Below are 26,272 nucleotides of genomic sequence, written 5' to 3'. Positions count from 1 at the left end.
GAAAAAAAAATTAAATAGATGCAACTTCTCTTGACTAACATGCCCTATATTTCTTATCTTTCTGTGTTTTGTCCCTGCCTTCTTCCTTTTCCCCCTTTCTAAGAAGATAGATGAAGAAAATGAGGCCAACTTACTGGCAGTGCTTACAGAGACCCTGGACAGCATCCCGGTGGATGAGGACGGATTGCCTTCGTTTGAGGCCCTGGCAGATGGGGACGTGACCAATGCCAGTGACCGGAGCTGTCCCTCCTCCCCAGACCCCTCACCTCACACCCCAGAGCCTGAGGAGCCTTCTTTGGTAAAACAATCTTGAACTTGTTTTCATTCTGAAGTGCAGTTTTTTTTTTTCAGTTATATTAATTTTGAGTACCAGGGTTCTTTCGTAGCCGTGAAATAGCCTAGTAATGTTTGAGATTTTTAAAAATAGGTTTCCTGTCATGTCTAGCTATATGTTGGAATAGAGTACAGACAACTGGTTGTAGTTCTAGACTTTATTTCTTCTTCTTTTGATCCCATCCAACTGATTGCCCATCCATCCATCCATCCATCCATCCACACAAATGCCACATTTGTTGTATCCATTCATTCATCCCTTTTTTGTTCACTTACCAATCCCTATATTTTTGCATCTGCCTACCGATCAGTCCATCTATCCATCCATCCATTTGACTTTCCATCCATCCTTGCGTCCATTCACCCATCCTTCCTCGTAGCCTGCAGGTTCCACTGTGTAGCTAGAGTTCACAATCACTTTTGTATTTATCCACGAACAAATACCGCATGAATTAAAATGTGAATATTTAAAACATTAGCCCAGAAAAATGTGGTCTACTAGCTTGGAAAATAGATAGAAACGAAGATAATAAAGATTATTTACATTTTGCTAGTACATTACAGATACCTGGTAGGATCTTTTAGCAAGTTTGAACTCCAAAGGTGGTCATTTGTCTGCTAGAATCGGTGTTAAAGATAAACTTTGTTAAATGTTCATGTGTTCAGTGAGAAGAAAAAAATGAGTAAGCATCTTTCCTGCTTAGTGCAAATTACATACTAATGCTATTGTTGTCGCTGTTCAATGTGTGAATCCTATGATTCACACATTGTCACTCCAGTGACTGACAAACAGCTAAAGGACTATTAGTGGAGTGGTTACATTTTGGAAATAAGTTAAAGCAGAAATCAATCCCATATCATATTTTCTAGCTAATCCTCAAACATGCATTTACTGGAGAAAAATAATCCAAACTTTTGCACATGAAGAATGTTTATCTGCCTGTAATTTGCACTCATGACCAGTCTTTTATGCTTTCAACCGAAAATGTTATGTTATTTTGTGTTATGGTTAAATTTATTCCATGCTGGTCCCCTTCCAAATGACCTTTAGGTAAATGCCTGGGTGTGTTTATTCAATCACATTAGAACAGCCTGTTTATTCGGACACCAAAACACCTGCACGAGAAAAGAAAAGTACTCTGTTGTTGTTATGTCACATACTATAAACTCCTTACAACTATCTGGGCTTTAAAATGTGTCATCAACATAATCTTTTTATTTGTTCAATGTAACATCAATCCACTGATTGCACATTTACTGGACCCAGGCTGTGTAATTGAAAGGAAAATGGTCGTTTGCATAACCCGCTATGTCTGCCTCTGTCTCTCTCTCTCTTTCTCCTTCTTCTCCCTTCATTCTGGTTCCGTTTGGGTCCATTTGCAGCTGAAGAAGCTCCTTCTGGCGCCCGCAAACTCCCAGCTCAGCTATAATCAATACACAGGTGGCAAGGCACAGAACCATGCAGCCAGCAGCAACCACCGGATCAGACCACCACCTGCCGTCGTCAAGGTGGGGACACACACAGACACACACACGCAAACATAAAATCCACATATTGGCTTTCTGCTGTTTTTCTCTTTCAGACTTGTGCACAACATATTTTTTTCTGATTCTGGTCCCTGTCTGTCCCTTTCACATGTTTTCTGTTACGGTGGCCGCTTTAGAAGATGTTAGGCTACTGGTTTAGGAGCCTACTATCCCAGGAGGCCGAGCTCATATTGAAAACAGGCTGATTGCTGTTGGGCTTTCCATGTGAGGCATCAGCACTGTTGACTCATTAGCTCCAACACTTACACGCCTTGGTATAGTGCCTGCTAAAAAAAAACCCCAGAAAGACAAACTGGCACTCTTGTGAGATTGATGTCTTCAAATGACAGGATAAAAAAAATCTAACTCAATATATGATCCTAAAACTTTTTGTTTTTGGATCATATAATGAGTGATAATTTGGTTATATCAGTTATCCGAATCATTATACGACTGTGGATGAGGATAAAACAACTCTCACTTTTCCATGTTTAAAATTAAAATTTTTAATCTCTAAAATGTCCAAACTAGTAAAAAAAATATGGGCATCAGATCATAGTCTGTGGTAGATAAATAGCAGACTGATTAGTGTGTGATCTGTGGACAATATTTCCATGTCGAGTGAGTCAATCTTCTTTATTTGAGTCTATTTTCATACCTTGCCTTTGAGTCATCTCTTTCTGGAGCAGATAGAGGACTCCCGGAGGACATGGTGTGCATACAGAGTGACGTGGTGATGCTTAGGGGGGCCTACCAATTAGGATGATGGGCAGAAAGCCCTCCCGCCATCACCTTTGAGACTTCTGGACCAATGCTGCACTGTGGTTGTTACTCACTTGTCAGTCTTACTGTCTTGCCCCATCTCTTTTTTTGCTCTTATACTTTTGCCAAATAACTAGTTAGCTAAGTATACCATACCTTAGAGAAATAGTCGCAAAGCTTGAACTTATTATATTTTGACGTTTCACACCCTTGGACTTTTTTGTTAGTTTTTTACTGGAATTTTATGTGGAAGACATATACAAACTAAGAAGAAAGCCCCTTTTAAAGAAACTTATAAGAAAACCCATTTGCAGGTTTCCACAACCTGTGTAGGGGACACAGCCACCTGAAAAACTGAACTTATTTATAAAATACCAGCAGTGATGTAAAACAAACATGTAGCATTGCCCTTAACACAACATAGCAATAGCAGCATTACGCTGTGGAAATGTTTTTGTTTTTTTTATTCAAGTAGAGCTGGATGGTCAGAGCTGATAGAAAAATGGATGAGGCGAAATATAGGAAATCATAGAGAACCACTTAGAGGGTAGAACAGCAACCCCAAACATACATCCAGAACCACAATGTGGTGATATAGATCAGGGTGCCTAAGTTCAGTCCTTGAGCACTATCGTCCTTCAACTGTCCCTGCTCCATCACACCTGATACAAATGGCTTAAATCCCTCATCACCATGCCAATCAGCTCTGCGAAGGCCTAGTAATAAGCCATTCATCTGATTAAGGTGTGTTCATGAAGGAAGACATAGACAGTACCTCTCGATGACTACACTTGAGTGCCTCTTGTTTAGATCAAAGCATTTTCATGTATTGAGATCTAAGTCCAGTTCAGGATATGTGGGAGGAGTTGAACAGGGATGTTTAGAGATGCTTTCCATCTGTAAACTGAGCTTGAACTGTTTTGCAATAACAAATGTGACAGAATGATCTGTCTAGCAAGACTGGATTTGTAATCGCAGGAGACAATGGTTCTAGAAAGCATTTACTCTGGGGTATAACTGCAAATGCATGGCAGGTCCTTTCCATTTCACAATTATGAGCCTTTTGGTGCTGGTCTGTCATTATTTCAGTAAAAGTACATTGCAGTTTGTGTTTGTGATATAATAAAATGGGAAAAGTTAAATTTAAATTAATTCACAAAGTATTTTAAAATGTGGGTCAGCAGTCTGTAACAAAGATAGGCAAACTTAGTGAGTGTATTACTTTTTTTCTGTTTTGCTCAGACGGAGAGCCCCTGGCACAGCAAAGCAAGAGGGGGCTCCGGACAACAGAACCGCCCGGTGAGGCGACCTTGCACTGAGCTGCTCAAATACCTAACAGCCACTGATGACATCCTGCTACACACCAAAGCCAGCGATGCCAAGAGCGCCTGGGGGGGTCCCAGTAGCAGGGACAAGAGTAGCCTGGGTCTCAGTGCCTCTGCCTCATCCTCGTCCTCGTCGCCATCCTCGTCATCCACCTCCTCGTTCTCCTCCCTGTCTTCCACTTCTTCCTCCTCTTCGTCCACCAGCTCCAAGAAGAAGTCGGCTGTGTCATCACAACAGCAGCAGCAGCAGTCGCCGCAGCAGCATCACCAGCGAGGTGAGAGCCGGGCTGCTGGCGAGTGTATTGTGGCTGGTCATGGGGCTGGGAAGTGGCAGCGTTGCTCTCACGATGACGGGGTTGAGGATTCGAAGGGTGCCTCTGTCCCTGTTGGTCGCAGAACCTACACCTGCGGCCATGCTCGCCCCAAACAGGAGCACGGGCCGCCCACTGAAGAAGGAAGGCCGCCAGGCGATGTTGGCCGCCTGGCCGCCGCTAGGTTCATTAGGTATATGCATTCTTATTCCCTCCCTCCCCGAGAGGTGAGTCACAGCTGTGAGCATTGCCGAGAGGCTGCAGGCACCACTCAGTCTAGGCAAGGCTTTGGCAGACAAGGACGTAGCAGCAGCGGCGGTGCCAGCAGTGTGCCACAAAGGCACATTACGGTAAAGATTAAGAAAAGAGATGTTAAGCCGGGACACCCTATACTTAGCCAGCTACTCACCTCCAAACAGAGGCCCACTCAATTTCTGGCCCAACTACACCAACTCTCAATTACTCCTTCAGGTAGGGCTAGAAGCAAATCGGCAAGTAAGAGGTCAAAGAGCCCAGCAAAGACTTTGTTCAAAGCACAAGAGAAGGAGGATAAAGATATTGCTGCTTATATAAACCAGGCTGAGGAAACTAATTCCGGACCCCCATTGTCACCTACTACCTTGTACCTACAGAGCTGGGTTAATCAGCCAAATCCAGATCTAGATTTGGGCTTTGGACAAGAGCTGGGGTGGCCAGATCAGAGAGGCTTTGGGGAGGATGTTGACCATGATGATGATGGTGATGGTGTTGTTGTTGATGATGATGATAACCATGTCATAGGCAGCCCTGCCGTGGTGCTCTCACAAGGCCCACCAAGCCCTCTCCTCCCAGATACTAGCATTGCAGAGCCCTCCCTTCCCTGCATCATACAAGGGCAAGGGCCCCCACACAGGCAGGCACTCAGCGAGCACCCCGATGACCAGGGCCACCTGTTGTTAGGTAATCATGACTGCATCCCCCCCTCCCTGCCCCACCTCTGGCCTTATGATCTCCTGCTCTTTCTTCTCCTTCTGCTGCTCTAACCACTTCCGAGTTTGATTTCATAACTAACCTGTAGTCTAATTTAAATCTAACAGAGGACACAAACACCAATGACTGAAACAGCCTGCTCGCCAATGCTTTTGCTAGTCCCAGAGGCATCTTAGGGAGAAAAAAATGGGAGAAGGGGTGAGCCTTGTCTTGCTGCTGTACATCCTGTTTATAATAAGTCAGTTCTTGAACTACCTTTGGCTGATTGAGCTGAGCGTGCAGAATATGTACATTTAGACTCAAATACCCGGACGCTGCTGTTTAGCATCGTGCCACCAAAGCCACATTCTCTTAGCTGGAGCACAAGTCGGCCAAAGCCTCGGGCAACTGCACAAGCTTCCTTGACTCTCCTTTCTTTCTTTTTTCCCCTTCCTCTGCTGTTGGTGCATGCAATCATGACTTTATTTTTCTTATCCAGGGAGGGGCTCACCCACTGTCACGTGTTTTGTTTGTAGCATTGTCTCTGTATGTTTTTTACTCCATTACGATCTGTGTGTTGTCAAACACAATCTGTTTGTGTGTAGATGCCATCACTCCATCCTGCCTCACAGATTAAATAGTACATATATATATAGATAGATAGATAGATAGATAGATAGATAGATAGATAGATAGATAGATAGATAGATAGATAGATAGATAGATAGATAGATAGATAGATAGATAGATAGATAGATAGATAGATAGATAGATAGATAGACATTCAAAGAGAGTAAATTGTTAAAATGGGGTCAATTTAAAAAGCATAACATCAATTGAAGCAGAGATGGGTGTTTTTTGTAGTAATAATTGTATTTGTTGCACCAATTTGAGATTAAATGTTGCAGAATATGGACCTTGTCTCTTCTGCCGTGATTGTCATACCTAGATCAATAATTACCCATGCTCCTTTGTGTTCTGCAGCCAAACCAACCACCTTGCCACTTCCTTTGACCCCAGAGTCTCCAAAGTAAGTGTGTGAAGTTTTTCCAATTATTCTAGGCTAAAAAGCAGCAACAAATTAGAACACAAAGACAAAGCCAAAAGAAATTATAGAAATTAGAATTCAAGCTGAGGCATTTTCTGTGACTCATTTCCATTTTTTAGATCACAGAAAACTTCAGTCTTTCATCTGTGGTTCTAAATTATTGGATTTGTTTTGTCTTTCAGTGACCACAAAGGATCACCCTTTGAGAACAAAACCATTGAACGCACATTAAGTGTGGAGATTGCTGGAACCCCAGGTGAGCATGTTTTTCTGCTTACCTAAAATATATTTGACTATTAGATAAACCACCAATAGTACTAATTCTTGTCAAGCGTCTTACAGATAGAGAGGGGTTAATAGTAGCTTTTCTTGTTGTCTTTGATAGCTCCGACACAGATTAAAGTTCAAGGTGAAAGACAAAGAAAGTCTTTTTATAGGCACAAGTATTGATTGTCTTTCAAATCTCTGCATGATTTATTAGCTAAAACCTCCCTAGCCCTCTTTTTTTATCTGAAGGTGTTGTATGCTTTTTCATTATCTGATTCTAATATTATCTTGAACAATATTAAGTGCCTTGCAAAAGTATTTTAACCCCATAAAGTATTGCTGGAACATGATAACACATTAAAATGTTCATGGGGTGTAAAAACCTTTGCCTTAACAGCATAAAGCTGGAAATTGAAATGCATGCATTAAGCAACATAAACAACAAGCAAACTCTTTGGGAGTCAAAGTTCGTGGTTCTGTTATATTTTTGGGACATTTGTGTCTCATTGCCGGAAGCGTTGTTTGGCATCGTTCAGTTGCAATAAAATCAAAGTAATGCTGCCAAACTGGGAGTCATTCATTTCTTTATCAGGTTATTGGAATGGTTTTAGTAACAACCACACAATTATCTGAGATTAATTATCTAAGGTCAGTAAAAATAAAAAGGATTGCCCTTTAGCCTCTCACACTGGTCCCCTTAGATATTCATTTACAAGCAGAGAAAGTGATCCTTGTATTAGCCTTATGTGTGTCCATTGGACCTTCTACTTGCAGGGGACAGTAATTTAACCTCTTCACCCCCCGAGAGGTGTGTTTTTCTGGCTCTGGTTTCAAGTGTTGTTTAACCCTTTGTGTAGATAAGCTCTCAGGGTCAAATGTGATTTCCATGGAGACCTAGAGGGACCATAAGGGCAAGAGTCCTTAAGCTCTGGCAGCAATCAAGCTCAGTTAATATTTCCTCTCATTTTATTGCACGTGGGCAAATTTGTTGACCCGCAGCCAAATATGTACGGTCATTGCGTTCCACACATCATTTTTTTACAGCCATTATTAAAATAAAGCCCTTCACCTGACTCTCTTTTTAAGTCCCGTGCAAATTTTGAGATTGAATATTAGCAGGAAAAGTCATTAGTCCGGAAAGCTCAGGGTTACTGAGGCCCATTTCGTAGTTAGAGATTAGCTGGTATATGAGACAGATGGATGTAGATCCCAGTGAAGCACGAGTGTAAGCTCATACATGTGCCTTGCAGATGTAGAGTAGCATTCCACCACAATAGAGATAATGGTGGTGTTACAGATAATCAGAGAGAGTTTAGATGGGTACATGCTTCCACTTTCACAGCAAAACAACTAGGCACTGATGCAATATTCGGAGAACTACTAAAAAACTTGACGTTGATGTTGCAAAGAATAAAATTGTTATTTTCACATTTCAAATCAAATAAAAACATTTGCAGTCAGCATGGTTGTTTGACCCTTCTCGGAAAGCTACTCTGTAGACCAGAAAAAGGCAGTGAAGACCCCCCTAGGGTCCTAGTTTTCAGGTCTAATCTCATCCAACTAAAAGCTGTACTTTGCACTGCTGTGATGTCTTTCTTTACTGTATAACAAGACATATAACTGTTATATATGTCGCTAGTTGCATAGTTTACTTCGGGATCAACTCTTTAAGCCTGGAGTTAATGTCGGCTTTGTGGTCTCCTTGCGATTTACGGCTTTCTTGCCAGTCTCGCTCACTTATTTCATAATTGTTTCACCACTCTCTGCATGATTGGTGTTTGTGTCCCACAAATCATCCATCATTAGCAGGTTTGACTGAGAGGCACATATTTGTGTAGCTTTGATTTATTTCTGGCACCCCATTGCTAATGGCTCCTAGTTTACGATCCCATGCAGAAATTGGTTTGGACAGATGGTGCTTCATTGGTGAAGCAGAAGTTTTTCTGTCATTCTCTAACACCTACTCTCTGTTCTCCCTGTACTTCCAAAGGTATTTAGAATCACAAAAATTGCTTCATATTTGGTGGAGTTACAATCACAAACTTTACTGTATTCAAAACAACGTGACTTTAAAAACAACAGTTCTCTAAGGAGCTCAATCGTTTGTTAGAGAGTATTAGTTTGAATCCTTTCTTTTTAGATGCTGTCATTCCAATCTGACTGAGTGTGAGCTTTTTTGCAGTGAAAGATGGTGATTTCATGCATGATGAAGGCCCGTGGAGAGCATGGGTGCTTTCAGTCTGAAATCATATATAGACACTTAGGACGTTGATAGTTGCCTAGCTCCCAAACACAGAACACTACTTTAAAAACACTCTCACTTTTGTCTCCAGCTCCTACCTTCTTTTCAACAAGACATCTAACTGGTGCATACTCTAACACTGGATTTGATACTAATAGCAGTCATTTGATAGGAATCCACTGGTAGGGGAAGCATGACGTGCTGTATAGGAATGGCAAACAAGGATTGGTGGAAAGAGTGTAGGTGTTTCAAAGTGCCTGAGTTTGACTCCAGTGAGAGACTGTTAGTGACAAGTGCGCCTGTGTGTGTGGGCACATTTGTTCTGTGTGAGACAGAAACAGAGGAAGATGAAGAATGACAGAGAAGGGAGGGAAATGGAGATTGATCTAGCGGAAGATGGCAGACACAAGGAAGACGGAAAAGACTGAACTAGAGAAAGAAGGAGACTGAAAAAGGAGGCGGGAATGAAGGGAACGAAAGTAATGGCAGTGTCTGTTTGTGCGAGCGCAGTAACAAAGCTATAAAGTGGGCTCATCTCAGGACTTCTCATATAACTGCCATCTGTCTGGTTGTAAATCTGTAGGAGGAAAAGGGGAGCGGTGGGGGAGTGTTGGGTACGAGCAGTAGAAAAGAATGTCAACCCAACCATCACTTCCTCTATTGCCTCAACGACGTAGCGTCTTGCCATTTGGACATCTCGAAGAATGCCAAAATGTGCATAAAAGAAAGTGATGTTCATTGTCCTCCAAACTGTATTGAAGGGTAAACTCGAAACATGTGTAACGTCATTTTAGTGAGGGGTCTTTTTGACCTCAGTGACTTCTTGTATGGGTTTTTATATTTTCCATTAGATGCATTAAATTTCTTGTGGGCAAGATTGTTTTTTACATGAAAATGGATCTTTTCAAGGTCGGAGACAAGGAGAATGGCAAGACATCCATATTAAGTTACACAGAGCATTACATTAATCTGTCAAGATTGCAATAAAATAGGATTAGACCAAGTGAAAGTGAATATTTTAATCAGACATGTATCTGTGTCCACTGTCTATAAACTGACCTGGGAGTTTATAGATGAGTGAGTGAGACATGAAGGGAGGGAGTGGTGCCTGGTGAGGATTACAATATGATTTGCATTTCATTACACCCACCCAACCACTCTGTCTGTCTTCCTTGCCCTCTCAGGTCTGACACCACCTACCACGCCCCCACACAAAGCCAGTCAAGAGAATCCTTTCAAAGCATCTCTGAAAACCAAGTTGTCCTCGTGTTGCTCCTCGGCCTTGACGTGCAAAAGAGCCAGGCTGAGTGAGTTGGGTGCCGGCGCTTTGGCCCCGGCCCCAGGTGCCTCAGCCTCAGCCAGGGGCCCTGCCAGGAAGGGTCCCGAACAGTCTGAGCTCTATGCGCAGCTAAGCAAAGCATCCACCGCCCTCCCTTACGCCATCGCTCAATGTGCACTGGGGGGCGGCCTTGAGGGGCACTGCAGCACTGGCAACAACAAGCGGGCCGCTGGGCAGGATGGCCACAGCGACCATGACTATTGCCAGGCACTGGCTGCTTGTAAGATGGATGGGGGCATATCCGCTGTTTCCATGGCTACATCTTTGGAAATGACATTCACCCCAGGTGCCACCTCCACTGGCAAGGTGGAGAACAGGCATGTCGAATGTATGGACTCAGTCATGTCAACATCGTTTCTATCATCTTCTTGTTCTACATCATCATCCTCATTTAGTCATTTGACTAAAGAGCAGAAATTTGTCCCCGTGGATGGAGATGCTTGCCATGTTAGGGGCTTAGGGGAGCGTACCCTTCCACAAACCACTCAGATACCCACACAGGGGAGCACTGCTGTTAGGGACCAACTGCAACTTTCTGCCACCAGCCGGAAGCCCCTGTGCGACCAGGAAATCAGAGCAGAACTCAACAAGCACTTTGGCCCTCCCCTACAAGCCCTCTATACTCAGGGTGAGCAGGAGAGAGATGATAGCAGTAAACCAAACAAGCCTACAACACTCCAATCCCCTGAGGGGAGAGAGATTGACTTTTACTCCCAGAGACTGTCCGGATCCAGCTACCTGCACCCAGGGTTTCTGTCCTTTCATGATGAGCTGGAGCTGGATGATGGCCGTGAGAGTCGCTTCATCTTTCCATGGGAGGGCACCCCTCTGGACCTACTCTTTGATTGCTCTCCCCGTTCTCCCTCCTGTTCCCCACCATCCACTTGCTCCCCTTCACGAGGCTCTGTCTCCCCACCGTCCTCCCTTCTCCTGTCACCTACTCGACCGTTCTGCTGGGCCAGCAGTGGGTCCCGTTCCCGTTCACGGTCCCACTCCGGCTCCCGCAGCTCCTCATCACGATACCGCAGGCGCTCTCTGTCCAGCTCACCAGACAGACGTCCCTCCTCTTGGTAAGTTGTTTCTCAGTTTCCATCTTCTTAAAAGTTGAAACATTTGAAAGTCACTCAACCAATTTTCTTCATTCCTTGTTGAAGGAAAAGTAGCCATTTTAAACATAGTCTGTATCCAGGATTCTGACCATCAAATGGTAATGATGTGGCACATTTAAGCAAACCCAAAGTGCCACATTGTCTTAAAATTTTTAATACAAATTTTAAAAAGTCTTGTATACACCTATATTTCCAAACCTTTTAAAATTGATCTTTATGTAAGACTTAAATTTGAGCACTTATAGATTTGTTTCTTTTTCCCCCTGATTTTGAGTTCTGGCAGAGGCATAATTATTTCTGTTATGTTACTCTTTAATACTACGCTTTGGCAAAACAATAAAGCCTGTCATCCAGGATTGTAAAGAGCTCTATCTGACGGACATCAAAGAAAGTCTTCTTGTAACACTGGCTTTTTGTTTTGTAGAGACTTAAGTAGATTCAGTTTTTGTTTTTAATTTCCATATAAATGAACTGTGGTGGTGTTGTGCTTTTTGTAGTCCAAGGGACTCCAAATCACTTTACACTATGGTCAGTCATTCACCCATTCACCCTGTGGTAGTGTTGAGTGTCTGGCTCATTCATATTGCAGAGTAAAATTAACTACAATATAACATGCACCAACAAAGTATCATGAAGTGTGGTTCTGTGACTTGAGGCTAATAAAAAATAACATCCCATCCAATTCTAATATCAATATTGGATCAGATTGCCATAACTTCATGATAAAGTCTCTTACTCTTGTCTGGGGACATTTTCTGGTGTGAGCCTACTGATGACGCATGCTTTGTGTCGGCTTAAGTTATTTATTTTTTAACAAATTCTTCAGCTCCTCAGCCAAGATAGAAAACTGAGATTTTACCATCAGCTTGTGATTTAGTTTCATGACATAGCACCTCGGTGTTGTTGAGAAAGCTACTGAAAAACCAACTAACTAGTAGGTTCTTCTTGGATCTGATTTTTAAATATCAGTTAAAACGTCTCACTAAACAGAGTCACAAAAATGAATGGAATGACAACATGAAAGGTGCTCTGGACTTATCAAGAGAATGAGTTTTCATCTTTATTTGATTCTCTCTCGTACACTCCCTCTTTACACACTATCTCTCCCTGCTCATATTTTTCATGAATTTATTTATATATATATATATAAATTTTTTTTTTTCATTCCATCTGATGCCAGGTCTATTGTTTTAAGAGGCAGCTGTTGTTTTTATTGCGTGGCAAAAACCTTTCTCTTTTACATCCCCGGAGATAAAAGCCAAATCCAGTCTGTGAGAATACGGTCTCAACACCCTCTCTCAAAAGAGATCCCCATCATCATAACCCTCTGTGAGAACTACGTTACCCATGTTTCTCTTTGATCAGTGCCGAGGGAGGGTTTTCTTTTTTTTTTTCTTTTTTTTTGGTAGCAAAACAGAGGGAGAAACACGCGACTGAGAATGATATGAATAAATTGAGTTTGTCAGCAGTGCTTCATTGAGTGGCTCACAGTGGTGGACTCTGCTGCAGTGACTCACTTTGTTTGCATGATTACTGAAAGGTCAGTTTACTCCGCAGAGCCAATAGAATCACTTTATCTTGTTCAGACCCTTGCTCTTCATCCTACACCAACTTGCTTGTAAATTATACTGTAATAGCCTCGAGGCATTCGATCAAAATCTGACACAGACAGGGTTGGAGTTTCGAAAAAGAAAAAAAAAAAGTCAGATCACAGCAGGAAAACAGTGCTCTTGGATTAGTTTTCATTGTTATACCTTGTCCTCTAGATTTATTGACAATCCAAGCTACACAGCCATGAGAATCTTTTTTATTTGGTGCAGTTCTTACAACAGTGAGATCCAGTCAGCACACAGCTTGTCTGTCTCAGCTCCCCTTTTAATTATTATTCTTATTATTGTAAATATGGGCAATTTTATATGGGTAGCTTATTTTCTTGATGCAACTTACTGACCTTAGAAGATCAATACACATCTTACTTGAAGGCCATGTGTTCATTCTAACCTTGCACCTGACACCTGATGTAACGCAGAAAACAATGAAGGTTTGAAATAGTAAGATGCTCACTTTCTTTCTCAGTTGACCTGTTGTTGGAGCAGAGAAGACTGTCTTCAAACCTCTGGAAGGAGCAAATTATTGCCAAAAATGGCCACAAAACAAAATCTGTTCTTAATATAGTTAACAATACAGCATTCTATTATGGATGAAATATGTAGCCATGTTTTTAAAATGAATCCCAATACATCCAGGTTATTTTTCTGTTAAACTATTAAAAATGTATTAATTAAGCACATGATTATAGGAATATTTAAAAAAAAATATTTAGGAATATGAAAGATGTTTGGTCTCATTACAGAACTTGGAATTCAAAAAAATCTGAACGGACAAAACGATTTGGGGTAATAAATTATATACAAATATTAAAACAAACAAACAAAAAAAAGATTTAGTAAGGTTTTACAAGCTTTGATAAAGCATTAAATAACTTAATTATTTAATGAACTTTTGCTTTTGACTAAAATAAAAATAAAAGTGCTTATCTTATATTTGTTTGATTGTAAACAGAAATGGTGCCACTAGTTGTGTTATTTCGTAATATGTTTATCCTCCCACCCCACCCACTAAATGAAAGCACTCAAATTAAAGATGAGATAAGATAAAACTACTGCAATAAAAGATGAGAATTTATTTGAAATCACCTTGAAAACCGGAAAGCTGGCAAAAGAAGAGGATGCTGCACCTTGTTTTAACGTACCTTCTGTCTGAAGAAGCACACCTTTGCTTCCCAAACGTCTCCCTTTCTATTATTTACGTGTTCCTCCTTCAGGAACACTTCAATAATTGAGCACCAGGAGCTCAAGGAGAGAAAGGCGTACAAGCTCCACAGTCAGGCCACCAGGGTCTAAACTATTGACCACATCTTCATACAACATAGATACAAGCACACATCTAAGCCAGCTCAGCTGTGGAAAAAAAAAAAAAGAAATCGGCAATAAATTGTCAACATTTACTGGGTTACATGAAGACTAGGTGGAGTTTAAAGGGAGTTGAATGCAAATGTAAGAGTTTGGCATGATTAAATCAAAGCTTTAGAGAAGTGAACAGCTTTGTTTTATTTGAAAGCAATGTGTTTTAGTGGAAAGAAATGTCATCCTTACCGCTTTTCTCTGGTTTTACCTTCAGGTCTCATCATAGCTCAGATCTGAACGCTGTCCGCTCCAGATTCCATAAGAGCCCTCACCCTCAGTCTCGATCTCCGCTCAGCCGCAGGCCAAGGTAATTCTTTCAGTATGAATTATTCAGTCCTCTTGTTTAATATGCTTTGTTAGCTTAAGCTTAGTTGTGTGATTCAGGTAAAGAAAAATCTTTAATGCGTGCAAATTTCCAGAGAAAATTCCTAAGACTTATGACGTTATAGACAAAATTCAGCCAGCAACACCTATCTCTTCTGTTCACTTTAAGTGCATGCACAACACAATCTCTCCTATAAAACCTGGCGATAGATGCATCATATTATGAGGATACTTTTCTTCATCAGGGAGAAGGAAGTTGACCAAAGTTGACGGGAAAAAGCATGGAGCTAAATATACAGCAATCCTGGAAGAAAAGTCATTAGATTCTGCAAGGGAAGGTTCACATTCCAGCAGGACAACAACCTTAAATATACAACCAAAACGACAATAAAATGGTTATTTAAGTGTTACATTTGTCCAGCCAAAGTCCAGATCTGTATCTGATTAGGAATTGTGTTAAACTTGAAAATTTATGTTCACAGATTCTTCTCCATCCAATCTGAATGACCTTACGCTTTTTGGAAATAAAAAAAATGTCTCAAGAAGCACAAAGCTGACAGAGAAAAAGCCCTAAGGTCTAACTGCAGTAAAAGATTGTTTCACAAACTATTGACTCATGAGGTTTGAATACAAATGTTCTTGTGCCTTAAGATTTCCAAATCATACTTGCACACATGCATGCAACACTCATTAGAAGACCCTCGCAGCTTTTTGCTGCCACGTCTTCGACTAAGTGCATTTGGAGTTTACTGAGAAGCGCTGCAGAGGGTTGGGATTTCATATGCAGAGATATACTGGCAAAGACTGACCCCATCTCAGCACTCTGAACCGATTTGGCATCCGCTTCCCTAATGACACCCGACAAGTCCAAGAGCCGCTCATCAGTGGAAAACTTAGTGGACACGTCTTGTACTAGTCTGGGGCGGTTGGGAGAAAGCAGTGCTTTCCCTCTTGATGAAGCCCTAACTAAGCAGAAAGTAATGACATGTGAAGTTGTGCTGACAGCTGCAGCTGCCTGGGTCCCCGACTGTGCCGCTCGCCCGGCGCTCCCGCGGGCCCATCCTGTGGAGGCTTAGGCTTCTCAGCGATGGTGAAAAGACATCTTAATAATACGTCCATCTCCTTCACTTTGCGACAAACTTCTCTAGCGTCGGCAGATGTGTCCTTGTCAGATGCTGGCAATTGTTCCTCATAAGCGTGGATAGGAAGGCCGCTGTTTACGCGGAGGGGGAGAACGGGACGACCGAGACGGATGTCACACCTCGCTTTCTTTTCTCCCGCACAGGTACGACAGCTACGAGGAGTACCAGCACGAGAGGCTTAAGAGGGAGGAGTACCGACTGGATTATGAGAAGCGGGAGTTTGAAAGGGCCGAGCAGAGGGAGAAGCAAAGGCAAAAAGCCATAGTGAGTCAACTGACACATCTAAAGTCACATATCCTTTTTTTTTTAAGCTTGACTTGACTCCATCTTCCTGCAACAACACTGATAAAAGAGCACATGTAATCAGTGTTGTGGCACAGCCCACAGAAACCTCCCACAGACACACATTACTGAGGATGAGACAGCCTCCAGCTCTGTGCTAGGTGCCAGAGCATCTCTCTGCAGAAAAGAATACATACAAACTGAGTTTCTGAATGATTCAGGCGACAGGCCCTTCCTCTTTATCTCCGGGTTGCGTATTTTTAACATCTCTGTCGTCTGGAAACACTGTCGACTGCTATTAATCACACCACGGGGTACAGCGTGAAAATAGCAGCAAGAAAAGGAGGGGATATTTAAAAAGAGAAAAAAGAGAGAATGTCCACAGATTTCTTAAGTTTTTCCCCCTTTTTCTGTATCTATTTCACAATTTATCATGATTCAGTGAACATTGCATTTTTCCCTTATCTACCCCCCTCTCCTTGTCTCAGTGGGAAATTATTCAGCTTTCCACTAGGCTGACACAGTTACCGCCCGTTGATAAAACACACATTAAAATGATACAGTAACCCGAGCTTGTGCTTAGGGTGCTCTGAGGTTTTTTGTTTTTTTATTTGGGGAGGGGGTTCAGAGTCCAAGATGCAAACATTCACAAAACCGTTGAGCTGAAGCTGTCAAATACACTTTGGGAGGCCACAGAGAAAAAAAAAGAAATTTTGCAAATGTCTGTCCCGCTTGTTTTGCTTATATATGCACTCACACAACACAAGCAGCCTTCAGGGTGCCATCACAAAAAAGGCTACCTATTTATCATCTGTCAGCATCAAACCCCCTAATTCAGCAAATACTCGTTTTTATTTTGAAACTAAGCATAAGACAGAGTGGCGAAAGGTGGACAGTAATCTGTAGCTCATTTGTATTTTTCTCAGCCGAAAGCCACCAACACAAAAGTCAACTTTGGGTTTAATATGATGACTTACATTTGTTTACATTTTGGTGTTTAAAATTGCAACAGTGGACTCCCCTCAGTAATGGCAAGTGAATGAATACATAAATGATACAACTGACAATAGCCTCAGGAGTTAAGTGATTAGAGGATGCAATTAAAACTAATCAAAGCCACTCACTGCTGCCTGTTACAGTTTGTTCTTAAATTTCTCAAGATTGGGGTTTTTTTTCTATTTATTAAATGCCTCAAAACTTGAATCTCCCCTTGCATGCAGTCAGCAATTAGATCTCATGCAATGGAATATCCTTTAGAAGTGCATTTAGATCTGTAATTAAATTCAAAATATGGATTTTTAACATATATCAATTACACACAGTGAAATATTTCAAGCATCTGTTTCTGATACTCAAACACCAACAATTTTTTTTTGCTTGTCGTGTAGCAGCTTGACATGAGTGTGTGAATGTGTGTGTGAATGAGTGAAAAGATTTCTTTGTGGTTCTCTGGACTAGTTAAGCGCTATGAAAGTGCAGGCCAGCTACCATTTTACTCTGACTCTTAATCATCAAATTATTTATAATGGCAGCCAGATCTCAAAGAGAAAACCTAGAAATTTGCCTCACAAAATGCCATTTTTAATGTTATTTGGATGCAAATGTTTTTGTAATAATAAAAGCCTTCCAGTATGAAAAAAGGCATTTCTTTGTGTTGCAACTAAAGCTGCCTTTTCAGATGTATGACTCAGTCAGCCTGTGGCTTTATTTTTAGACTAAGCAAAAGAGGAACCAAGCCCAAAACTTAAGTCGCGGCATCATTTGATAAAAATCATTCTGCCTCAGGTTGATGAGTTGCGGAGAGAAAAGAGGAATTGCGGTGTCAAGGTAGATTGAAGGCGCTTCCAAACTGCTACGCCCATCAGATAAGGAAGCAAACAGTCAGATGGAGAGGGGGAACGAAAACAGGAGGCCATAGTCAGCGGCGGTATCCAGAGGAGTGATCAAGACCAATTCATTTAAGCCTAGTGAAGAAAAAAAAGGGGAAATGGAAAAAAAAAAAACAGTTCTCCTCCCTCCAGCACCACCACCATCTTCTAATCTCTTCGCGCCGGCTCTGTCTTTCTGTTTTAACGAGCAGGAGGAGAGACGGGTGGTGTACGTGGGGCGACTGAGGTCCGACTGCAGCCGATCAGAGCTGAAGCGCCGCTTTGAAGTCTTTGGGGAAATTGAAGAATGTGCAGTGAACCTGAGGGACGATGGGTAAGGCTCCGGGATTTTTCCCCTTCTCATCGGTTTGCATCTTAGCAGTAGTCTGGCATCAGTAGGGGGACATTTATTTTAGACTTTGCAACAAAACATAATCACTCAGTTGGATTGCTAAACTTCACTGCAAGGGACAAAGACAGAGGTTTGCGATACCAAAGTTTCTCCTGACTCATCTTTGTACAAAAGAAACACCTTTATTGATTCTCTTTTGCATATAAATAGCACAATCATCTTCTAAGACAAGGTCTTTTGCTGGGTCATTACTGTCCTACGGCAACATGACGTCACCTTTCTCTATTTTTTGACCAGGGACAATTTTGGCTTCATCATGTTCCGCTACACCTGTGACGCCTTTGCCGCCCTTGAGAACGGACACACCCTACGCAGGTCGAACGAGCCTCAGTTCGAGTTGTGTTTTGACGGACAAAAGCAGCTCTGCAAATCACGATACACAGACTTGGGTGAGTGCTGCGTTTCGGGGGTTTTCACGGACAGCTATTCAGCATGTTAGTGTAACTAGAAGGCTGTCAGTAAAATAACAAGAGGGTAAGGGGTAAGTAGAGGCTTCCAGATGCAAGCATACCCCTCCATGTTCAGCTCAACATCTCCATAAGGCTTTTAAGGCTGAAAATTGCAGAGTGAGGGCAAAGGTCAGCCTGGGAACATGTCGAGAATGGAGCTCCATTTCCTTCCCGCTTGTAGCTGCTGTATCTTAAGGAAAATGAGACGTACTCCATCACTCACTCGGACACGGGATGCATGCTTCTTCTTTCTCTACGTTAGTGGGTTAAAGATGGCACCTAAAAGCATCAGCGGCTTCATGCACTGATAGACGCGCGAACATGGGAATGCCTTTAGGAGTTTCGAGGAAGTAAATTAAGTGGAAAGTATTAAAGGAAGAGTAGAAAAGAGCTGAGGTAAGAAGGAGGAAGGTGAGAGGAGGTCTCAGCAGTTTTCAAGTCCATCTGTTGTCGACCGTTGGAGGTAAAAGCCTCTATACGAGACGTAGAGGCTGTTCTTTTACACAACCACCCCAGCTACGTCTGCCTATGCACACACCCTACCGCCTTTATTGGCTGTGTGGGACTCGAGGAAGACTGCAGAATAGCACTATTCATCTAATGCCCCAGGGTGAACATACACAAACATTCAAACATAGATTTAGCTGGAATAAATATGGCAGAAGGTTGACTGATGCTTTTGATGATGTATTTGATAAATAATGCAAGCAATCAGTGAAATCGAGGCTTCCCCCCCCTCGCATGTAGCCCTACTTTTGACATGTGAAAAAAGTTGAGTTGTTTCTATCTCCTCCGATAATGCTGCAGTGACTAAAGATTGATACTGTTGAAGCCAGATATATAAATACACTGCAAAGGAGACAGCCTTTGATCTCACAAAAAATCATAGGAAACTTTCTGTTTAAGTTAGGATTATTAAAATTATTACTGTTTGCTAAATGACAAAATAATAGGGAGACATTTTACACCTTTTTTGCCATTCAGAAATTTAATTTATTTCCTGAATATTTTTGTAGAATTATATTTTATTCTTTGCCACTTCTTCGCTGAAATTTGGCCTCAACTTCGGCTGCTTTGAGCTTGCACATGTTTTCAGGTTTACCTTCAAACGTTCTATGAGGTTTAGACCTTTCTGCTAATACCTCTAAAATTATAAAATGGACTGGTGTGCTTAATGCCTCTGCCTGTTTAGACTGAAGCTTTAAGATTATTTAAGATTTTGGTTGTAGAGGTTGTATCCTACCTAAACAGTATGAGGACTGACACATTGCCATCCTGCTTATAGCTTCAAAATTGAGTGAATGGTAGAATTTGACACTGTTGGGTTTCTTGAACCCAACATAGGATATATAAACTTCTAACTTTGAAGAAAGTAACAACAAATTTTGTCTTTCATTATTTTGGCATTTAGCAAATAAAATAATTTCTGTATCGGAACAACTGGTTTAAATCTTATGTGAAACATGACCTGCAATTTCAGGTGTTTGCACAGCAATAAAAGACCGTGTCTTCTATTTGGCGATGAAATCTAAGATAAGTATTGACATTTTAGCAACAACACAAGAGAACAGAATTCTAAATTATCCTGCTTCAAGAGAGTCAATGGGTCACTTAAGAGAAAGAGTTTTTCCAAATAAATGTTGCAATTCCCATACATTTCCAGCCATTACCCTTTTTAAAGAGAACATGACAAACAGAAACTGCTTATCCCAGAGCCTCGAGGACAGGCATTATGCTGAAATTGACTAATCAGTCTACTGAAATGGAAAGGCCTTCATTCAACTGTCTTATTGTCAAGAGCAGACTATTTTCGTCTGTCCATATTGATAGCACATGTTAAAAAGAGTGAGAGGACCGTTTTCTAATACTGATGTATCCAAACTTCTGCCTAGTCTTTTTTTTTTGTCTTTGCGACAGTGTCCATTAGTTTTTAGTAGAGCACTTGGGTATTTTTCATCCCTCAAGGTGTGCGGTGAGACACGAATCAGCCCTCGGCCAATGCATTAGATCAAGTCTGGCGTCTCATAGCTGCCACGGTCGTTCCCATTTCTCAAAGCTCGCAGAGTGTGCTGCTGGGCCCTGTAGGGGCCTCATTTGTGAAGCTGTCTGTTGGGTCAGATAAGATACTCTTTATATATTATCAGGTCGATCAAGATAAACAGGACATACAGGAGACCAGCAGTTTAATACTGTCGCCTCTGTCCAAAGTTCCAGACTTTGCACTTGATATTCAACATGTGTTCTATCATTCCACATATGTATGGGTGGGTAAATAGACTTGCATTTTGCAACCTGAGCTTTTCTTTACTGACCTTTTTTAATTTTTTGGTACTTTTTTCAAGTTTTTATGAAGTATTGCATCTTTTTAACCATTTTAAGAGTCGTAATCTTTCACATTTTGTAAGTTGTCTGCTTTAAATGTGGATCACAACAGCAATCAGGGGGAAACATGTTCTAATATCATTTAGATTAGACAATTTTTATAATTATTTCTCATCACAAATGTTCAGAATATGTCAAAACAGAAAGCCAACCACACCACATATATTTGGTTATTTTCCCTCTAACCAAATATTTTTACAGCCTTGTGGATATGAAATGGAAAAAGGAAAGGAATAAAAGTGCATGCTTAAAATTTTTTAAAAGTGGACAAGTAGGACAAAAATGAAGGTCCAGGTTAAGGAATGACTTACAGCAGATAAACAGTTTTCTAAAGCTGTATCATGTAAAATATAAATCCACCATAGACCAGATGCACAACCAGAAGGATCTATCATCCTGAAGTTGATGGTTTTTCTACTCAATGCCAGATTTTCCAGCTAAGAGATGTTTGTTGTTGGGTCTACTAAGGTTAAACCCAACACTAACCCAACTCCCTTCAGGAAATCGTTCTGCATATCAAAGTAAAGTTTTAAAACATAACTGCAGGTCATTTCTGGTGAGGTGTATAGCATTTGTTTTTTTGGAATGGTAAAAATCCATACTCATACTGGTTGAGCAAGCTTTAGAGGGTATTGGTAACAGATTTCATTCACTGAAACTATAACTAAGAGTTACTGATTGACTACTTTTTTTTACCCTTTTACTGCGGTTGGTCTGAGCCTTTAGGCTAGACAGAGTATATAGTAGGTTGGCCATTAACCTGTAAATTAGTAAGGCTTTTATCTTCCTCTTTATAATTTTGTGGAAGTTTTGCACCGTTGCATTTCGCTTTATACCATAGACAGGGGACAAACAAGATGTTAGCTTAGCACTGTTAGAATATCAGATTAAGATTCAAAACCAAAGGTGACTTCTAAGTTTAGCTCTTCTGCTTAACATTAACCACAACCTTTCTCCCCACCCCGCCCCCTTTCCAGACTCCCATTCGGACGACTTTGATCCGACTTCCACGAAAAGCAAGTATGACTCCATGGATTTTGATAGCTTGCTGAAAGAGGCTCAGTGCAGCCTGAGAAGGTAACCAGCTCAGTGGCGCCGGATGTCTGTGTTGCAAAGAGGAACTTCTTATACCTCAACGTTGTTTCTCGATTCTTGGACGACGAAACCACCAGAAGTTTTATGCTCTGTCAAAGAGCACCTGAGAATAAGTCTATAGACCTATATCTATATAAATGAATATATTAAAAATAAAAGTTTACATGAACATAGCTGCTGAAGAGCTGGGAAGAAACATTTCATCCTGGGAATACCAGTGAACTCTCACAGTTGGATGCACTCTACTGCTGTAAAATCAGTTGATAGAAGGAAAAAGAAAACTTTTTGATTTCCTTTTCTCCAAGTACTACAATACCCACAATTCTTTTTCTCTAATGAAGTAAAAACATCCAGATTTGTTTTCTTTTACCGTTGATTTTCTTTCCCTTTTACTCTTTTAAATCTGGTATTTTGGATCTGGTGTTACATTACAAAACAGAAATGTGTTGAAAATGAATCTTGGACAGATAAAATTCAGAGGGTAACATTGTTGTCTACATTTTAAAGGAGAAATGTAGCTGTGTATTTACAAATGCTATAAAAAAAAGGACTATTTTTATTTTATGTACATATCAGAGTTCTTTATTTGTTACAGCTATGCACTGTAAAATGCAGCCTTTTTTAAAAAAAGAAGAGAAAATTTCTTAATTCAGAATGTTGATCTGTAGTAATTACAATACTGTAAAACATATTGTACACCTACATGATGTTTAGAAGACATGACATGATTGTAAAAAAAGAAAAAAGTTAGACATGTCCGATTGCTCATTTTGTAAGAGCATGTGAAGAAATGTTCTTTTTTTAAATTCTTTTGTTTCAGTGGGGAAAAAACTGCGAACCATGTATAGTTTTATGTGTTTATAAAGTTTGTCAATCAGTGTTTTTGCCTAAAACAACCAGTTTAAAATGCATTTTTGAGGTGTTTTTTCATAATTGTTCCCTATTTTTAATCACCATTCATCATGATGTGATCTATTTGCTTTTTTTGTTGTTTCTAAAGACTCTGTGATTACCATCGATAGGAGAGAAAACAATAAATCAGCACAGATATATTTATGTATTTATTTTAATATTTGAATCAAAGTATATTTATGGACTCCATTTGACAATGGCGTACCTCAGTAATAATTTTCTTTTTTCCTATTTATGTCTCATGTCAATTGATTTGTGTTATTTAACTTGCAATCACTGGACAGGGTGTACAATAAATAACGCTTTGGTGGGGATGTTATTACCTTACTATGCCTTCCGAAACAATCAAGCTGATCAGTCCGGCAGCCAGGCCCCTCATTCTTCTCTAGCATTGTTTTTTTTTGTTTGTTTGTTTGCTTGTTTTCAATAGGTTACAGAGAACATGAAGCAATAAAATGATTTTGCAGGAATTGTTTTGCGAAAACTTAAAAATTGCCATCATCACTCCGCTCATGCTTGATTATGTGAATGCCAAACTAAAGTTTACAAATTTTCTTTTCCTGGATTTTATAAAGATCTTGTATTTGATGTAAAACACATATACCACTGATATTATTCACTCTAATAAAAAGATGATAAACGATAGTGGCGATTATGCTAAAAAAATTAAAGAAAAAAACATATATAAAAAAAGGCAATAAATTATTTTTCAGAGTTGTATTTTAGCTCCTGATGTTGTGCGATTTTAAGGACTATGACCCATTACCCAGTCGCTGGTGTAGTTAGGACTCTTCCACTAACCCTAACCCACCGCCCTCCTATCCAAGATGTAGCTCAGTCTCTGTGATTGTGACAGACGCATTACCTTGTGACATCCTGTGCAAACGTGACCGACTCTAACTCTACCCTGTGTGTGTAAAAATGTGCCCAGTCGAAGCTGATTGTTGTGTGTTGCATGGCTATTTCAGGACAGCGGCTGGTTTAAATCCTAAAAGTCTTTAAATACCTTCCTGTCAGCTGTCTGAACAGGCAGATTTATTTATTTTTTTTTTTTAAATGTCGTTCTAAAAGCCAAAAGAAACTCTCTTTAACATGCTGCTACGCCATTAACTCAGCCCTCCCCTCACCAAGTCCTGATATCACAGCGCCGTCAACGTGACATGAAAGGTAACCTTGCGGTTTCTGGTTCAATTAATATCCTGTTTTTAGCTCAAGCCAAGTAATGAGAGAACCGACTATAAAAGCTTAGCTGATCACAGGCTCCCTTTCATGGAGTTTGCCTGCACAGACAAGAAACGGCTATTTTCTTTATGCAAGTAGTCCAAGATTGGTTGAAGGATATATATGATAATGTTTAACTTTTTTTTTTTGTTGTTCTTGTATGTACAGCGTTTGGGTAATGGTGTCGTGTCCCATTTCATAGATGTGGCTTTAATCATTGTAATAAAAAAAAGAGTAAAAATGCTTTGTAAATTGCTTAGAGTAGCAATATATTATAACACCTCCAGGTTCAAATTTCCACTTTGGCAGGCTTTTTAATAATGGGAGCCGTTGAGTTTGTTGCCACTGCTTAAACATTTGTTTTGTAATCATGTTTATTTTGAAAGGACGATAATGTTCATTGGTAAGTGTGTGTGTGTGAGGTGTGATTGCGTATACGTGTGCGTGCGTTTGTGCGTGTTTTCTGGGGAAGGGTTAGGGGTTGTTGCTACCTGTTTGTGTCCTATTCACGTTGCCTTCTGCCAAGTCCTTACCAATGCCTTTGTGGTTCTACCTATTGTATGACTTTCTTGTGACTTTCATTTTTTATGTGCAATTCTCATCAGCCTCACCATGCCAATAAAGGGAAAATGTGTTTGAAAAACTGTCCATCCATAAGCGTGTCGGCTATCATTATTCTATGTCATGATGTTTTTGTTTCAATTGATTTGATGAGAGATGTTTCCTTCCAGGTTTGTGCTTGTTTTGTTTTTGAGGTCGGTGGGCAGGTTCTGACCTGACGCTGGTATGTGAATTTACACTGTTGATGCAGATATTCAGTCATGTTGCTTATATCTAATGCTTTTAAATCCAAGAGAGCGTTTATTGGACCCCGGGATTTAAACACTATTAAATAAATTACTGCAAATGTGAATTTACAATAAATCTATTTTCTCTTCTTCCTGGGTTCCAGTGGCTCAAAGAGTTAAATGAAGGCCGGCTGACGGTGAATAATGGCACAATCTCATTTTTAAGAAACGCTGAATTTGTGTGCTGTATGAAGGAGCCTACATTTTACTTCTTTGAAATTCACCAATCATTCATTGCTTCAAGTAAGAACCCTACAGTAAAAGTGTGAGACTTGACTCCACATCATGACTATGCAAGTTAATTAAAAAACTTGGGAGGGATAATTTCATTATCACAGTGAAGAGAGCTATAGAAACTTGATGGTGTGCTTGATATTCATTGGGGTTTCATTATGACCTAAACAGCCCTTTCTCACACACACACACCAGCACACGCCTACATTTTCCAGCCTGGAAGCCGGGTTCGCATCTGGAGCTTCCACGGTGTCCTTTTTCTACAGGTGCAAATCGAAATATGGGAAGAGTGTGCATTAAACTTTAAGGTTGGGGGTATGATTGTGTTTTTTATTAAGGCCGCTGTTTAGCCCCAGAGAAGAGAGCGGCTGGCTTTCATTTCGGCTCGGCTGCTGCATTACAGCAGGAGGTCTCCCTCTGTTTGCCCTTTCCACAGAATGAAACTGTCTGGAAATCTCTATGCTCCCTGTCGGTCTTTTTTTCCCCCTCTTTTTCCATCATGATAGGGTAGCTTCCTTTATCTGTTATGTGTCTTTGTTGTTATTAACCAGTAGATAAGCGGTTATCCCTTTTCCATTTGGAAGTGAGCAGTAGTTTTGGAGATGATAAGAGTTGATGGGGCTGGGCTCTCTGTGGGACAAACACTGAGATTTTACTACTGAGTTTTGCATCTCAATTTTATTCAGTTCATAGCTGCTGCTGCCCTACTGGCTTCTGTGGAAAAACAGAAATTGGAACCAAATATATAATATAAATGTCCTGGGTTTTGATGGCTAAACAGTTCATAGTTAATTGAAGGGTTTGGGTTTTTTTAGTTTTTTTTATGAGGCTAACCTCTATTCTTTATTCTTTTCTGTTTTGCTAGCATTTTTGCCAGACAAAAACATAATTATTGCCTGTTGGCAATAATCTACAATGTATTTAAC

The 26,272-nt window shown here is 40.6% G+C and overlaps 1 protein-coding gene across 10 annotated transcripts in view; it reads left to right on the top strand.

Moving 5' to 3' along the window:
• The window catches only part of ppargc1a (peroxisome proliferator-activated receptor gamma, coactivator 1 alpha), a 310,153-nt gene extending 285,138 nt beyond the window's left edge, over positions 1-25,015 (top strand). For 3 of the 10 annotated variants that reach the window (XM_044097169.1, XM_044097171.1, XM_044097173.1), the window contains exons 3-13: positions 104-298; positions 1,717-1,842; positions 3,865-5,197; positions 6,191-6,236; positions 6,437-6,510; positions 9,948-11,172; positions 14,392-14,484; positions 15,787-15,907; positions 18,006-18,127; positions 18,443-18,594; positions 22,014-25,014. In XM_044097169.1, the coding sequence (XP_043953104.1) occupies positions 104-298; positions 1,717-1,842; positions 3,865-5,197; positions 6,191-6,236; positions 6,437-6,510; positions 9,948-11,172; positions 14,392-14,484; positions 15,787-15,907; positions 18,006-18,127; positions 18,443-18,594; positions 22,014-22,117 (3,591 nt within the window). In that variant the 3' untranslated portion in view covers positions 22,118-25,014. Of the gene's footprint in view, positions 1-103; positions 299-1,716; positions 1,843-3,864; positions 5,198-6,190; positions 6,237-6,436; positions 6,511-9,947; positions 11,173-14,391; positions 14,485-15,786; positions 15,908-18,005; positions 18,128-18,442; positions 18,595-22,013 lie in introns of all 10 variants that reach the window. The other 7 variants (XM_044097172.1, XM_044097174.1, XM_044097176.1 and 4 more) reach the window with 5 other exon arrangements.
• Positions 25,016-26,272: the final 1,257 nt, after the last annotated feature.

The sequence above is a fragment of the Gambusia affinis genome, linkage group LG18, assembly GCF_019740435.1.
Source record: "Gambusia affinis linkage group LG18, SWU_Gaff_1.0, whole genome shotgun sequence".
NCBI lineage: Eukaryota > Metazoa > Chordata > Actinopteri > Cyprinodontiformes > Poeciliidae > Gambusia > Gambusia affinis.
Note: the sequence above shows the minus strand (reverse complement) of the source record. Positions and strands in the feature narration are given on the sequence as shown.